The sequence below is a fragment of the Magnolia sinica genome, chromosome 15, assembly GCF_029962835.1.
Source record: "Magnolia sinica isolate HGM2019 chromosome 15, MsV1, whole genome shotgun sequence".
NCBI lineage: Eukaryota > Viridiplantae > Streptophyta > Magnoliopsida > Magnoliales > Magnoliaceae > Magnolia > Magnolia sinica.
The window spans coordinates 1,273,906-1,291,290 of record NC_080587.1 but is presented as its reverse complement, the minus strand read 5'-3'; the positions used below and the strand labels follow the sequence as shown (position 1 = coordinate 1,291,290).

General features: G+C 40.7%; 1 protein-coding gene across 2 annotated transcripts; it reads left to right on the top strand.

Moving 5' to 3' along the window:
- Positions 1–2,587: 2,587 nt before the first annotated feature.
- Positions 2,588–17,091, top strand: LOC131227185 (mediator of RNA polymerase II transcription subunit 27). 2 transcript variants are annotated; one of them, XM_058222928.1, is made up of 7 exons: positions 2,613–2,994; positions 7,419–7,584; positions 12,775–13,249; positions 14,492–14,551; positions 15,198–15,266; positions 15,888–15,931; positions 16,541–17,091. In XM_058222928.1, exons 1-7 carry the CDS (start codon positions 2,703–2,705, stop codon positions 16,722–16,724), a joined length of 1,290 nt encoding a protein of 429 aa, XP_058078911.1. In that variant the 5' UTR covers positions 2,613–2,702; the 3' UTR covers positions 16,725–17,091. The 2 variants fall into 2 exon arrangements, with proteins under 2 accessions (XP_058078912.1, XP_058078911.1); XM_058222929.1 differs by lacking the exon at positions 14,492–14,551 and having other exon boundaries at positions 2,588–2,994.
- Positions 17,092–17,385: the final 294 nt, after the last annotated feature.

Genomic DNA, 17,385 nt, shown 5'->3' with positions numbered 1-17,385 from the left:
AAGCAGATCCAATTATCAGGTGGACCATACCATATTAAACAGTGGTGATTGTCCATTAGTGGGCCACAAAAGTTTCGGATCAAGATGATTTTATTATTTTTCCCTTCATACAGGCTTATGTGACCTTATAAATAGATTGGATGGCAAATAAACACTATGGAAATACTAAGGTGTGCCCTAAGAAGTTTTTAATGGTTGGGCTTCAATCACTACCGTTTCCAATGGTATGGTCCAACCGATATTTGGATCTGCTTCATTTTTGGCATAATGCCCTAAAATGATCTGGAAAAACGGATGGACGGCTTGGATACAGATTACATACATCAATGTGGCCCCGACGGTAAGTTCCACACCGTCTTGGGTGGGGCCGGGGTCTCACCTAATTCGCTTGGCTGTGCGTCAATCACTGATTTGTTGGGTTTTATGCATGTGGTGCCCGAATTTTGATGATCCGAACCCTTGATCATCGGGCCTTACTCTAGATTGTTGTGAATGGACGGTCCTAAGATCTCGATCGATGTTACCAGTGATGTGTGGTCAAGGTGGACAAACATCTGTAATCCGCATTCAGACAGAGAATGATCATTTGGCTGGGACCCACATGTACGGCATCTTGCTCAGCAAGCTGTGTTCTTCTTCCCGCGTGCATCTGATGACCCCTTCCTGTGGATCTGGGTGCCCAGAAATCTTCCAGATTAGACGATCCTAACCGTTGATAATTGGTCATTTCCATTGAATATGGCCCTTACAGCACTCTCAACAGGGCCTACCATTTGGTACGAGAGGATCATCCAATCCGTGCAATTTTGCTGATGGGTCTACTTCAAGGTGCAATCTGGGCCATTCAACAAATGGGCCACTGTGAACATGCTGTCCCAACATAGTAGGCAGGAACGTTCATCAGGTGGGTCACGTGCATTGAACTCACACTGCCCATTTCTTCCAACTTCAGGTTTTTTGCACGTGCCCACTTGATTTTTTGGCCCACCTGATTTCCTGGCCAGGGCATGTTAACGGGCCCACCTGATCAATTGTCCACTTGGCAATATGTTATTTGATGAGCAACCCAAAAGCTCCATCAGCAGGCAATCCTATCTCAGCAAATGGACGGTCAGAACCAAATATCAGGGCCAGCTACAAGCGTCCAACTTTCTGTGGCTTATCCACTGTGAGGCCCACAAAATCAATGGTCTGGATAGACGATGGATGCAGTCCATGCAACTTCCTCATCAATGGTCTATGTAGGAGCTTATCAATGGTGTGCATCTCCATCATATTGCGGTGGACCCTAGCCCTATATTACGCATGTTACACCTTGGGGCTACGATGTTGTATGTGTGTGGGGCCATCGAGTGTTTATCTTTCATCAAATCCGTTCATCTGTTGACTCACACAAAACTCAGCCCAATCAAAAACATAGGTGGGCCACACCGACTGAACTCAGAGGGCGCGGCTTCCGTGATCCAGAGGTAGGTGGATCCCTGACAGTGGAACCCACCTTGATGTATCTCCATTCCATCCAAGCCGTTCATACGTTTTGAAAGATCATTTTAGAGTATGACCCAAAAAATTTGAAGAAGATATAAATCTCATGTGGACCACACTATGAGAAAGAGTGGTGATTGATCATTAAAAACTTCTTGTGGGCCACAAAAGTTTTGGTTCAGGCTGATATTTGTGTGGTCACTTCATACAGGTATTTTTGACCTTATCAACAGGTAGGATGGCAAAGAAATATTCTGATGGCTCCCAAGATGTTTTTAACCGTGGGTATTCAATCACAACCGTTTCCTGTGGTATGGTCCATCTAAGACTTGGGATATTCTTAATTTTTGGAATGATGCTATAAAATGAGCTTTCAAAACGTATGGACAGTGCGGATGTAACGAAGATACATCAAGGTGGCCCGGATCCCCATGGAGCGAACTGTGATGTATATACCTTAGGTGGACCACACCACGGATTGATTACTGACCACTAAAAACATTTTGGTAGATCTAAAAGTTTTGGATCAAACTGATATTTGAATGGTCCCTTCGTCCATGTCTTTGTGACCTTATCAACAGATTGGATGGAAAATAAACATTCCCGTCGCCCCCCATAAGTTTTTAGTGGTATGTATTCAATCACCACCGTTTCCTGTGGTGCGGTCCATCTAAGAACTGGATCTAATTCATTTTTGGATTCATACCTTAACATGATCGGTCAAAACGGATGGACAGCATGGATGTAAGGTACATACATCAAGGTGGGCCCAATAGGGATCCACTGAAGCCGCGAGTATACATTCGTCCCATTTGCGTGGCCCATTTTACCCCCTGGTCTGATTTTTACACGTTTGGCTAAAAAAAAAAAAGGTTCCCACTTGATAGATAGAGTAGATTTTAATTTTTACATGTACAGGAAGGTAGGAATTCTACCAATGGTCCATATTCAAATAAAAAGAAGACCCAAGTTAGACAGGGTAGGAGCTTCCAGTCTTTGAGGGTTTTGAAGCATGGTCCATCCATGGTGGCACTAATAAATGAACGGTCTGGATCAGCGAACCACGGCCCCATTTTTACAAACTGAAAACGCGAGTACCTTTCGAGGTTCTCTCCCTCTTTCTTATTCTTACTTACTCGCACAGACCTTCAAAAGCAGAAAGGAATAGAAGAGGAGAATAAAAAATCCGGCGTGGAGTGACTGAGAGAGAAATAAAAATGCAGCAATCTCACCCTCCGCCTGCCGCCACCACGACCCCAACCGGTCCGCCGGAATCCGGCGACTCCACGGCGGAAGCTCCGCCGAAGCAGGTGGCGCTGGCCATGGACCGTCTATCGTCGGCGGGCCGTCTCATCGCTGACATTCGCCTTGGCGCTGATCGCCTCCTGGAAGCTCTCTTTGTCGTAGCAGCAGCGGCCCGCCCTCACTCCCAATCAGACAAGCCTCTGCGTTTGATCCTCAAGGAAGAAGCTTCGATGCGGCAGCACCTTCAAGATCTTCGTACTGTCGGTAGATTTCCCTTCCTTTGTAGTTCTGCTCCTAGAGTTAGGGTTTTCAGTATTCAGGTCGTGTTTTGATTCACCTATTTCGAGATATATATAGTTTTGATGACGTTGTAATGGTATATAGGTGTCGGACGGTCCAAAATGCCAGCTTATTCATGAATTTCGTGAAATTCCTGAAGTGTGCTGTTGAGTTGTTTGGGTAGCTGGCTAGCTGCCTTTACTCTATGAATTGGGCAATTGCAGAAATGACCAAAATTTGTGGAGTGGGAGAGGAAAAAAGATGAAGTTCCTCTATTGGTGATTTTGACCAGTTTCATTGGGAAAAAGGGTCTTGCAATTGATGGAAATCAAATTTGGGTTCCGTTGGTGCAAATTGATGATTGAGTCTTCATAGTCATTATTGATGCGGATCATAAAGTTTGTTGGCCATTGATGGAATGGTTAGGTTTGTCTGTTGGACTGTTTCTTTGATAAAGATGGACAACCTAAAGCATGGTTTTAAGACTCAGACCGACTTGTTTGGTGCTGAGTTGTGTCATTCTGGACAAGTTGGGTGACTTGGCCTAGTTGGGCTGAAGCACCCCTTTTTTCCTCAAAACACGAGGAAAAAAGTTTAAATGTACATAGATTTTAAAAAATGAAATTGGTTTGTGGTCTAATTTTAAGATTTTTTTTTTTTTTTTTTTTTGAAAGATGAAATTTTATTAAAAGAACAGAAAAGAAGATAGCACAACATGGGAAAAAAAATAAAAAAAAATCAAAGAAAACTATGCAAATGTAGCCCCCAAGGCTGGCTAAAACCCTAAAGAGAACAACCCCAGCCTAACGAGCCTAGTCCCTAAACAACATTAGGACTTTTCTGAAGACCACGATCTAATTTTAAGATAAAATCTGGTTAATGCGCAATATACGACCATGTTGACTTGAGAAAGCATTGATTCCCGATATAGAGAAGGTAAAAAGGGCATTATCTGTAAGTTGGACATTTAGAAAGCATACGACCACATTGACTGGGAGTTTCTTGATTACATGCTTGGGAGGTTCAGGTGTGGGATAGGTGGCAATGATTGATTCAAGTTTGATCCTATTGGCTAGATTTTCTGTGTTGGTTTATGGTTCCCTCAAAGGCTTTTTCAATGCTTCAATGGGCTTATCGTAGAGTGATCCTTTCTCTCCATTCCTCTTTATGGTGGTGGCATAGGTGCTTAGCAAAATGTTGGAAAAGGGTCGGTTGGCCTCCTTAGTGGATTTCGGGTCGATAACACGGGCCTTCAGATATCTTACCACTGTTTGCCAATGAGGTGACGACACTATTATCTTTTGTAATACGAAGTTGGAGATGGTGGGCAATTTAAGGAAAATTGTAAGGTGCCTTTGAAGCAATATCGAGGGTTGAAAATGAACATTACCATGAGTGAATGGTTGGGTGTGCATTTGTCAAAGGTCGAGGTAGATAGGTTGGTAGAGGTCTTTGGTTGTAGCGCGGGAGCTCTTCCTTTGTCGTACTTGGGTCTTCCCCTATGCATCAGCAAGCCAACAATGCACTAATGGGATGGGTCATTGGCAAACTTGAAAGGAACCTATCATGTTGGAAGAGCCACTATTTGTCTTTGGGTGGTTGGGTGGTGCTAATTAAAGCAACTCTTATCTAACTGGCCAAGTTTTTCATGTCTCTCTTTAAGTGCTTGAAGTTTGTGTTGGATAGGTTGGAAAGGTTGTGTCGGGATTTCTTGTGGCGAGGCGCATATGAGAAGTAGAAATTTCATTTGCTAGAGTGGGAGGAAGTCTGAAGGGTGGAACAAGGGACTTGGAAAACATGAACCTTGCATTACTTGAAAAGTGGGTGTGGAGGTTCGGCATGAAGGCAGTTTGTGGAGAAAGGTTATGACAAATAGGTATGGGTTTCAGGAAGGGGGATGGTGGGTTAAGGAATCCTCATTATACTGGGCATTAGGATCATAGAAGGCAATTGCCAGAATGAAAAAAAAGATTTGGGAGGTAATTAGCTTCTCTATTGGGGATGAGTAGAGGATTCAGTTTTAGGATGATGTGTGGCTTGGGGATGAGATGCTTTTGGAAGAGCTTCTGCGATTAGCTCACCTTGCTATGGATAGGAGCATTGTGGTTGCTTGTTGTTTCTCTCAATGCGGAGACGCAATTGTCTAGCCTTTCCCATGTCGTAGAAATTTGTTAGATGAGGAAGTGGATGACTTTGTTAGACTTCAAGAGCAGCTTCAGAACTGCTTTCCATCCTTGGGTGAAAAGGACTCGTTGGTTTGGAGAATGGATAGGTCAAGTTCATTTTATAATATGCATCAAAGTCCTATGGTTGGGAAGAGACGTGGTTTCACTTCCAGCTTTTGGTCCTATGGGGCCCCTCCCAAGGTTACAGCCTTTGTGTGGTTAGTAGGGAAGAAGAGGGTGCTAACAATTGACAACCTCCAGAAAAGTTCCATAGTGCTTCCCAACACTTGCATGATGTGCAAGAAAGATGCGGAATTGATTAATCATCTTTCATTCATTGTCCATTTGTCCAAGAGATGTGGAGTCATTTCCTTGCTCTTTTCAACGTGTCGTGGGTTATGCTATAGACAATTGAAGAACTTCTAATGTCTTGGTGTGGAGGAAAGCTGGGAAGAAAGGAGTGAGGGTGTGGTGGCTGGTTTTCATGGAGATATTTTGGTCATTTAGGGGAAAAGAAATGGTCGGTGGTTCTAAAACAAGGTTGGATCAGTACTGGATATTATTAGAAGGATAAAGCTAGAAGTGGTGTGATGGGTCTCTTGTCTAAAGGACCTTGATAATTGTAATCTCTGTTTCTTGTTTGGGCTGTAATTTTCTATGACCTTTTTGGCTCTTTTTTAAATAAAAGTTTCATTACTTAATAAAAAAGCGTGACATAGAATTGCAATAAATATCAAATCCAAAATGCTGAATGTGTACCTGATTAATTTTTTTAATAAACTAATGGGTTTTATTAAAATATTTTAATTAAACTAATAAATTTATGGAAGGCTCCATAATCATCTCTAGAGACTTCAATAACCTAGATCTAAGTGGTTGGAGGAGAAATGGGTGATTTATTTATTTATTACAATAGATGAAAAGAATTCGAGTTAGTCTCAGTTGCATGGTACTCACCTTGTTGGGCCTGCTGATGTTTCCAAGCTTGGCCCATTTCCACTGCTGCAGACAACTAATTTAAGAGCTAAAGCTAAAAAAAAAAGGAAGATGTTATGCATTCGATGGGTGAAATTCATGCGGGCAGGGATGTCTAGTTCTTGAGATAGGTCCTGTCCATACGGTAGCCTGGCAGAATCAAGACAAGTGCCATGTGCTGGGTGGAGATGTAGAGATGAATTAGCAACCATCCATATTGTTGTGTTTCTATTGCTATTGCATGATACTTATTGCAAACAAAAGCTTATTTTATAGGCTCAACAGCTGACAGTAAGCCTTTTGGTTCTCCATGCCATTCATTTTATGGGGCTTGTCATGGGATGGGCCCTGACAAAAAATCTTCATTATCAAACTAACTTATCCATCCAATCGGTGACTTTCAAATGGATGGTTCGAGAACAACAAAACTGGTGATCCACGGAGAATGTCAACCTTTCCTATGGTGAAGACCATCCGACGGATTAGGCTTTTAGAACATTGTTTATCCATAATACTGCCCACCATAATGAACAATTTCCATCAGCATATGGTGGGCATTGTTTGTTGGTAGGAGGAGCAAAATTTTCAGTTTGTTTGGCCAAGCATTGGGTAGTTACTGTTTACACAGATTCCCAGGGTATATGTGATGCTCTACGCAAACAACCATTCACTTGACAGACCTATCATCTCTTGGCCATATCACAAAAATTAACCTCATCACATAATATTAATTGTCTTATTGGTGGTATGCAAATGGGTGGTTTAGCTAATGGTCCACATTCCTAGTCATCATAGCCTTGCACAACGTATTTGGGGTCAGCTAGGACTTGTAATGGTAACTTGGCAAAGGTTCAACGACCGGATGCCAACCTGACATCAAGCCTCCTTTCATGTGCTTGGGACCGGCTAATGTATTCACTACCAGGCAGAGTTCGTTTAACGGTCCACATACAATGGGAAAAAAGTTATATGCTGACCTTGTGGCTAATGTTGTTTTATGGGGAGGTTTGGGATGTTGTATTCATGATGGCGCCCTTAAAAAATGATGGTTCCTTTCAAAATGAGTATTCTAGGTGAAAGAAAGTTGGGGCCCACCTATGATTATGCTAGTCAAACACAAAGTGCTGCTTTGGTCGGCTAAACATTGTACATTTTCCCATTTGCTTCATCAATTAAAAGATTTTGGCTTTTGTTTTAGAGCATCAAGCAATAGTTTGTTCTATCATTGTGTTGTACTGCTGCTAAACCTTCAGTTTCTTTTGTTGGTAGGAAGGCAACTGGAAGCTTCTGGAGTTCTAAATGGCTCTCTTCGGTCACGCGGTAATTCATGGGGTTTGCACATGCCCCTTGTTTGTCCTGATGGTGCCGTTGTTGCATATGCTTGGAAGCGTCAACTTGCTGGTCAGGCTGGTGCATCTGCTGTTGATAGAACTAGGTAAGTCAAGAGATAATTTTATTTATTTATAATCACATTCCATGCTTATTATGCCTATATATTGACAAGATTATGTAGAGTGGGAAGAGAGTGTAATAAAATGGAGTGAGGGATCGAGGCATCTGTAGTCCTTTATGTATGCCATTGTAGCCCAGAAAAAAGACACTGGAGAAATTTCAGGTTCAATTCGTTTATGATTTTGCATTTCTTGAAGCCTTCCACACCAGTATCGATTATGGTATTACTATTATGGTATCCCTTTTGGCTCGTCAAAACCGTGAGAAAATTGTTAGAAAAGCATCATCATCATCATAGCCTTTTCCCAGCCTTTTGATCTGTGGTTTGGTAATCCCGTTTTGCCAATCACAAGGTTCAAAACTATATTTCATATTATTGATTGTTTCATTGACTAATAGGAAACTTCCTGGTTGTAAACAGAATTTGTAAGAGAGGTAGGTAGGGAGGGACTGAGGGACTGAGGGTCAAGGATTTTGTGATCTGGACTAACTCTGTGATTTTGTAATCCAGACCAAGGACTCTGATCATGGATGGACCATGTTGAATCCCTTCAACTGGACAAGCATTAAGAAGAAATATACAAACAATCGACATTCAATGGAACAACGGCCAAACATTGGGTGGCTTGGAATTTGGATCTTCCAACTGTTTTTTTTTTTTTTTTGATCTTCCAACTTGGTATGTGTTTGGGTCTATTGATTCTATCCATGGTAGGGGCCATTAGATCAATTGCTTCAATAAACCAGCCATGGATCATGCAAAAATGACTTTGTGCGCATGGGGAAGTTCCCTATTAGTCGCTAATAGAAAAAGCCTCACATGCGAATATAACCGTGAAATTTATCTTACCTTGTTGTCCAAGGGTGAATCTCAGAAAAAAAATTCCCTAGCACTGGGCGATTTGACAAATTGTCTAGCATCAAAGTTAGGTGTAAGGTTGTGGCCCTCCATTGGCTACCTGGTTTTGCTGCTTGGAGTGAACCCAAAGGCGGCTTCTACGTGGGATCTGGTGGTGGAGAGATCAGAGAAAAAAAATAAAAATGATCAGCTTGGAAAAAATCATATTTGTCATTGGTGGGGGGACCAAATCATCCTCATCAAAGCAACTCCCCTAACCCCTTGACATATTATCTATCCTTGTTTTGGATCATGACTCAAGAAGATCCAATGTGATTTCCTATGGGAAGGAAGAGGGAACAGCTTTAATACCACCGTATAAGGTGGGAGCTTCAAAAACCTTAGGAGGAAGGTGGAATTAGTATTGAGTGAATTTGTGAAAAGAATTAGGTAGGAAGGTGTAAATGTTATTGAGCGGATTCGTGAAAGGAATTAAGTTCTCCTCTCCAAGTGGCGGTGGAGGCAGTTTGGGGTAGAGTGTGGAACTGTATTGTGCACTTTTACATCTAGCAAATATGGCGAGAAGGATGGAGGATTGCTCCTAGGTGGGTTGATTAGAGGCAAAAGGGTCATATGTTCAGGAGTTAACAAATTTTTTAGATGTTTTAAAATGGGTGGGGAAAGTATTTATAGAATGCATCGGATCATTACTGGGAGATGGGGAAGAATTTCTCTTTTGGGAGGATACTTGGGTGGGCAACATGCCAGTGGCACTAGGCTGCAAATTTCTGATCAAAGTTTGTTAAGATTAAAAACCGGTTTGAAGGGTTTGGAGGTAAAATTGTTTGAAACTTTCATTTATAAGAAACTTCATGGGCTTTTTGGGAAGTTGATGGTTGGAAATGAAATTGGTTTCCTCAGATATGGTGTTTTTCACCATATGTATTGTAAGAAAAATTAGCTGTGGAAATTGACTGCCATTCTTAGAAAATTAGTAAATTGATTTCTTCCTAAAAGTCTAATCCATGGGTAGTAAGAGATGCTCCTCACCACAAATCATTGACATTTCAACATTCCATGAAAATCAAGCGTGGAAACATTTCCATGTAAATCAATCGTGGGAAACAAATAATAACGGATATTGATCATTGGCCTGTCGATATTTCCACTATTTTCTAGGCTGTCAAATTTCCAAGGGGTTCTCCATATCTGTGTTTTGGATTCTTCATATCCAAATACCCTCTAAGAAAACACAAATTCTTCGATCTAAACGAAGTATGGATGCTGCCAGACTGACATGCGTATTTGGGCCCAATTCCCTAAGGACATGTTTGGATACAGAGAATTCAATAGATGAACATGGACACTCCTATGGAATCAAGAGGAAATGGTAGACTATAGAATCCAATAGTAATTGAGTGTGGTGAAAATGTTAGGTGTACAGTCAAATGATGAGTCTCTCATAACCTTGGAATGTGCATTTATCATATTTTTGAAAGAAATTGATATGCATTTTTTTAGAAAAGCATGGGAAATGGAAATCGATTTCCTTGCGCCCCTCCTCCTCAAATAGGGGATCCGTATATATCCATGGAAATTGATTTCTTTGCCAAAGATTTCATAAAGGAATATTCAATTTTTTGTCAAAACTTTGTGCCAGAAGTAACCGTGATGCCCTGAATATGCTAGAATTTGGAAATTGTATACATCGCCAAGAGTTAAAAGTGTTTTATTGGACTGTTGTGGCTTATAGCATTCTGGCACTTGACAAATTTTAAAAAGAAAAGCAATAGAAGATCTTTAAAAAAAGGAATGTGGCTATTCCAGACATGTGGGTACTCTGCTAAAAAGACGAGCTATCAACCAACTATTCCTTCAGTGGATCATGGCTCACGATATTTGGTTTTTTTTTTTTTTCAAATTATTTGGAGTTAGCGGGTTCAATAGGGTTTTGTGGAGCACACCGTATTTTTCGAATCTTTTGGTTGCATCTGGAAAGAGAGGAAACAAAGTATATCTGGAAACATGCATAGGTTTATGATGTTACAGAAAGAGTTAAGATCACTCTAGTTGATTGGAGTTGGGTGGCATAAGAATTTAAAGGTGTTTCTATTCTTGAGCTTCCATGGCGTTGGCTTGATGTGCTTGGTGATTGCTTTAGCTAGCCAGCTGAAGCCGAGTGCCAATTGGGTTCTCCCTCCGCTAGGTTGGTGTAGGCTTAAGGTTCACAAAAGCTGCATGGTTAATCCCCAGAGATGTGGTGTAGGGGGAATGGTTAGAGATGAACTAGGCCAAACAAAACTTCTGTTCTCAGTCCCTCTGGAATGGGCGACTCTAACCAGGCTGAGTTAAAGGCAATTAAAATCAGGTTACTGCGTTCGTTGGAGCTGCTTGGAGATATGTATAAGATCATTGTGGAGGGAGATTCAAATCGCATCATTTCGTGGTTCTCAGGATCTCACTCGTGCTTTGTAGTGGTTCCTTAGGGCTAGCAAGATTAAAAGATTGACCATGCTTTGTACTTCTTATTCTTTGATTCCTAGAGAGGCCAACACCATAGCCATTGCTTTTGGCAAGAGGAGGCGTATCTAGAGCTGCTTTTTATGTTTCCATTGCCTTAATGGATAAGTTCCTTGTTTCCTTTGGTTTTTAATTAATAAATTTCAGTGGCCTATCAAGGAAAAAAAAACATGGAACATGCATAACCTCACTCACATTGTTATATGCAGGTGTGTATCTTTATGAAATAGATATTAGGAGTCGAATATGCAATAAGCATATGAAAAGAGTAGGTTGAGAACACAAGTGTGCCTCTAAGGATCTTCTTTACTCAAGGACCATGCTGGAGTTTATTTTTTATGCATCCACGAATACTCTATCCACTCCTAGGTTGATTGAACATGTTATAGCTTTGTGGCTGAGTCCATTGGCAGTGGAGCCTGTTAGAAAGATTGGGGAGGGTTGTAGGTGAGCATTGCATGTTCCTTTTGATAACCTTGGTAGTCATTCTGAATGGGTGTGTATTGTGTCTTCCCAGTGTAGAATTTTTGGACCACCTTTTTCGCAAATTTTTTTTTTTTTTTTCTTTTTCCATAGAAGGTATGGTGGAAGTTCGTGCTTTTCAATGTGTAGGGGACTTTTTCAGCACTTTTTATTAGAAGAGAGGAAAAAAGTGAGTCCTTGGGCAACTTGCTCTTCTAGCAGGTATCTGGTCGATTTGTAAAGATCGTAACAACAAGACTTTCCAGAATAGGTTGACCTCCCCTGATGAGGTCTTTCTAAAGGTCTAGTGGCTAGCAGTAAAGATGCCATAAAAAAAGAGACATTATTACTGTTTGATCCTTTATCATCAGTCTTATACTTTAATCTTGGCTTTCTGGGAATAATTTTTTGGCTACCCTTCCAAAAAAACACAAACATGTGGGATCCACATCTGCACGATTTTTGCTCTGTGTGGCCATCTACAGTTGGGTCCACTGGCCAGATTACTGAACCTTTTTCCACATGTATTACAGCGACAGGCGGTACACAATTCAAACTGGTCTTCAACCATTGAATTGGAATCTCATTTTGTATTATAACTCCAAACATCATTTTTGGTTGAGGATGCATGGCAGTCGAGAAACTTATCTGCACGTGTTCTAATACATCCAAACTTGCCTTCGACTTTTTCCATTTGTCAATTGGCAGTTTTGAGGATGTTTTCATTTGGTCGAATCTCATCTTTATCTCTCACTGATTTTTAGCATCATGTTTGCATAAATTGTTGATTTATTGAAAACCAAACGATTGTTTTAGAAGACCTTCCTGAAAATTTAATGGATACAACAGTAAAAACTCGAGTTTAATGGATACAACAGTAAAAACTCGAGATCCCCAACAACAAAAAAAAAAAAAAAAATAAAATAAAATAAAAAGAAGGAAGAAGAAGAAGAAGAAGAGAAAACTCATGTTTTTATGACCAAATGAGTGGAAACATGGTACTTTGGATCTTTGCAACGTTTAGGGCCCATTTGGAAGCACTTCCTCAAAAAGGGGTTTCAAGCCTCCTTTTTTGGTCGGCTTGGCGAAAACAAATCCAATTGGTTTTTACACACAACATCAACAGCACATCAAAACACATTTAAGCCTCAAATGTCCCTTCGGAGGTTGCGTTCAAATGGCCTTATGGTTATACTTATCTTTCATGTGAATTATTATTTTTGACTAGCCTTTGTTTGGTTTTGGTTAATTGGCTTGGCTTTTCTATTAAACTAAACCATGTTAGAAAGGTATTCGCTAAGGTTGAGAAAGACAATGTTCACTTTTGCAATTATTGTTCTTGAATGTTCCCAGATTGGCTCTCAAGGCATTTACAGACCAGAAGAGGCGGTTCTTTCCCCACCTTGAGGATGAATCATTCGGCCAAGCATGTGGTGGAGAGTTTGGAGCCTTGAAAAAACATCGCAGTTCGCAAGCGTCAACAATCAGTCGTAGAGATGAGATTAGTGAAGACAAAACTCTATCTGATGTTCTGATCCATTTGGAAAAAGAGGCACCTAACATGAGAGTTTTCACTTACCAGCGCTTGGATTGGCTGAAAAGAGCTTCCTCATTGTCATCTTCTGGAAATGACAACGTCATAGATCTATCAAAAGAACAGATTTACCACGGTTCGAATAGATTAAGAACGGGGTCACTGGGTGCTGTGGCTGCAGATCAGGTGGCTGTTGTTGAGCTATTGGTGCCTTCTGTTTTCAGGGCCATTGTATCATTGCATCCAGCAGGCTCTATAAACCCTGATGCAGTGGCCTTTTTCTCTCCCGATGAGGTAATCATATCAAATTGGCTCATTTTCACTAATTTTATTCATATTATGAGTCTTCTAATTACCATTTTGCAGTTCAATTATTTTTTGTCTTGCTAAAACAAGTAACTCCCTTATTAATGCCGTAGGCAAACAAAAATCAGGATAGCTGCCGATACTTGTCTTAAATCATCCATGTTTTGTTCACCTGCCAGTCTTTTCTTTCTCTGTAATATTTTATTTGATCTTTTGAGCTTGAGAAGCTTCTAGTTGTTACCTAGTAAGAGCTTTGCTAACCGCACGCATGTGTGCCATAAATCTCGTGTACACGCCACACGTGCCAGCATGGCATGATAGGTCTGAGATTCAATCCATCCCATGATATCGTAGTCCAAGTATCAGGTTGATGCACTGGTCAGGTGGGCCACAATTTGCAAAACAAATGTAAGGCTCTGAAAAACTTGGCTGAAATTTTCTGACCCATCCACTTGTTTCTATTATTGGGTTCCACATGCTGATTGGACTTGATTTTGAAAACATGTAGAAGGTTGGACTAACCCGATGGATGCATAAGATCTTGAATGTAGCACATGTGTGGTGTGTACACGAGCTTTATTGCATATGCGCGTGCACTTAGCAAAGCTCTTCTAGTGATTCCGTTATATTTATTTTTAGAGGTTTTGACATATAGCACCCTCCCTTTTGGTCCAAATACAAATAACGCCTACCTGTGTTTTTCCAAATGACACCTTCCGTTTATTCAAATATGATACAAAACCACCACCTTCCGTTTATTCAAATATGATACAAAACCACCATGCCATTTAGTTTTAGAATGGAAAAACTATCCATGGTTAGGTTAGTAAAATCTTTTGAAAAAAATGACAACATTACTCCTCTCCCAAATCTGGAGAACCCCAATCCTAACCTTAACCTCCTCTTTTTTCTCCTAAACCCAAACCCAAACCCTTTCCTAAAACAAAGTTAAAAAGGTCTGTCCATGGTAAACAGTCAACTATATCGGATCTGACATGCTTCTCACAGTTTGCTGATGGAAGTTAACCATGTGGTTTTTGATCAAATACGGAAAGCAGAAGGTGTTATCTGGGAAAACCCATAAGGGAGGATGTTGCTTGTCATTGAACCAAAGGGGAGGGTGTTATATGTCAAAACCTCTTATTTTTATCATCAGCATTTCAAAATGTCATTGTCCTATTAATTTCAGACTCCTTACCAGTACCTCTAATTTGTTACATTGTTTTGTAGGGAGGCAGTTATATTCATGCGAGAGGCTTTTCAGTCTATCATGCATTCAAACACATCACGGTAACAATTGATGCAGTCTACATGATTCCGTTAAACTTGGCTAGTCTCAAATAACCTAAGTGATCATTGAAAGGAAAAATATACTCTTAACATAACACAACTGCTGACGGTGGCCATCATGGCAGCCTTGTCATCAATCTCATTCTTGTCTGGTGATGGACTGTCGAGTATCATGGTAAAAAGAAAATGTTTTTGTGAAAATATTTTTCATGGTGGTTTGCCAGTGTTTCTTCCACCACATGATGAGATTTAGGGTCTGTGTGGATGCACCCTCCGAACAGGCGTCTGAGGCCCAAACACCAGTTTGATCCAAATGGCAGTTGATGGTCTGTGTTTTGATGCACTATGCAAATACCCATCTCCTGCTTGACAAAATAGGTGCTAAAACAGTGGCTCAGCAAAAACGAAAATCTGATTTGTTTTTGCTGAGTCAACTGAAAAAGCAGGCTTGAAATCCCCTTTTCTGAAAATGCCCTTTTGAGTGCATCCAAATAGGCCATTAGGTGATCAGTCTGTAGGAACTGGCATCAGTCCATGCCGGACACTGAAGCATATATTCATAGAAACTAACAAATGGCTCCTAAACTCTGTTGTTGGTGACATTTAATGCTCATTTACTTGGTTTTTGTTCTTTATTTAATTGCAGGAACATGCTAATAAGGCGTTGCAGTATTTTGTGGGTGCTAAGGCTGATTCATCGCTGGACCTCTTTTTGGTACTCTCTCTCTCTCTCTCTCTCTCTCTCTCTCTCTCTCTAACTTAGAATGAGTTTACAGTCTGTGAATGCTATTTTTTTTTTTTTTAAATTCTCTTTTTACCCATTAACTGTTAGGGTTGTTGACTCTTGACACACAGGAAGATGATAAAGTAGAGCCAGAAGAACCAGAATATGGTAGAGCCCTCTCTCTATAGCACGTGGTACGGGCATATGTTAATCCGAAAAATCCATCCAATGGACTCGACCATTGATGGAAAATTGTTCAAGTTATGTGCGTACAGGATTATCCTAGCCATCAAACAGTGGCTACAAAGTGATGGTAGCAAAGAAAAAGCTGTTAATGGTTGACATTCAGTGACAGAAAATGAAGAAAAGTGATTGCGCTGATCATCTAATTAGTGCCATTTTTGGATCAGAGGCCATCAAATGTTGATAACTCCTTGATGGACAGTTTCGATTAACAGATCAACTTCACACCCGTGTTGTAGAGAGATGGCTCCACCATATTCGAGTTCTTTGGCTCTACCATATCATCTCCCGGACACAACTCTTTTTTCATGTAAGACAAATGTGCATTCTGACTAGATCTAACATTCTTCCCGTGTTGTTTTCTTGTAGCAATGGATTAGCAGCTACGAAACTCTGTTTACGAAGCCTTGCAGGTAAGAAGAACTAAGAAAACCCTTGTGTGACTATATGCATAATCATGTGGGGTTGTGGCTATTCGCTGATGTGGATGGTGGTCTTCATGTGCATGAGATCCACCCTATCCGTCAGGTGCACCATCCTGCCTTTGGACTGGGGCCCAAAAGTCAGGCCAATTCAAGACTCAGGTGGGCTACACCACAGGGAATAGTTGAGATGGGAAGTCCTACCATTAAAATCATCCAAATTGTGTGTGGGGTCCACCGTGGTGTGTATATGCCACGCAATCCACTTCTGACCCGCCACAATAGGATGAATGGGTTCCCCAAAAATAAAACATTCCAAGACTCATGGAGGCCACACCATGTGAATTTAGAGTTTTTAGGCATGATTTTACGCTGTTCTTGATGGTGTGGCCCACCCAAGTCTTGTAGTGGACTGATTTTTATGATCCATGGTGAAAATGTGGTGGCACACCTGGTGGACAGTGTGGATCTGATGCACATTCTCCCCCACCTGGTGCTAGGTAAGTTGTAGTCACGCTCTGTAGTCTGAAGAATAACCATTTGAGTAGTGCACATTGATTACCTTTGTAGGTTTAAAATTACAATGTTCTTATGGTACAGTAAATGCCGACGCCTCCTGATGATGGATAAGCCTACGGCTTTGTTCTTGCCTCCCGTTCATCGTCCCTATCAACAGACCTCCACCAGTAAAATCTCATCGACCCAACAGCCATTGCCGCAAAAAGATCAGAGCTCTGATGTTGCCACTGTCTACCATATTGGGTGTTCTTCTGATGAAACCTAGCCGAATTCTAAGGTGGGATATTGACTTGCTCAGGTATCATCCCCACTGATGACTTGTATGGAATTTTTTGACTGAAAATCTGTAACTTCTCTAAATTTGCTTCCATATAGCAAAAATTGATAAAAATCCCAAACACTAAGATGCACATATATAAGCACGCACTCCACTCTCCTACATTGTATTACTCTTTTCATGAAATTTGTATACTTGTAGGATACAGTTTAACCAGATAGCCTAATTTACCATGTTCTTTATTTTCTTGAAACTTGAGAAATTTCTTATGCAATTGATATGTGATGGGAGACCATTGTGTTTGGATACAAGGAATTCAAAGTGGGAATATGGAAAAGGTAATGGTTATTCCGATTGCACTATTGTTGAAAAATTCCATTTTTAAGAGTCTTGTTTGCTACACAATTAAAAATCCTAAGTTCATTAGACAACGGTCACCATGTAATCCTGATTATTTTTATGGATTTTTTATTTTTTATTTGGAGACAATAGTGTTTGGATACTAAGGAATCCAAGGTGGGAATATGGAAAAGGCAATGATTATTTCGATCGCCATTGTTGAAAAATGGATTCCATTTTTACGAGTTTAGTTTGTTACGCAATTAAAAATTCTAGGTTCATTAGACAACGGTCACCATGTAATCCTGAT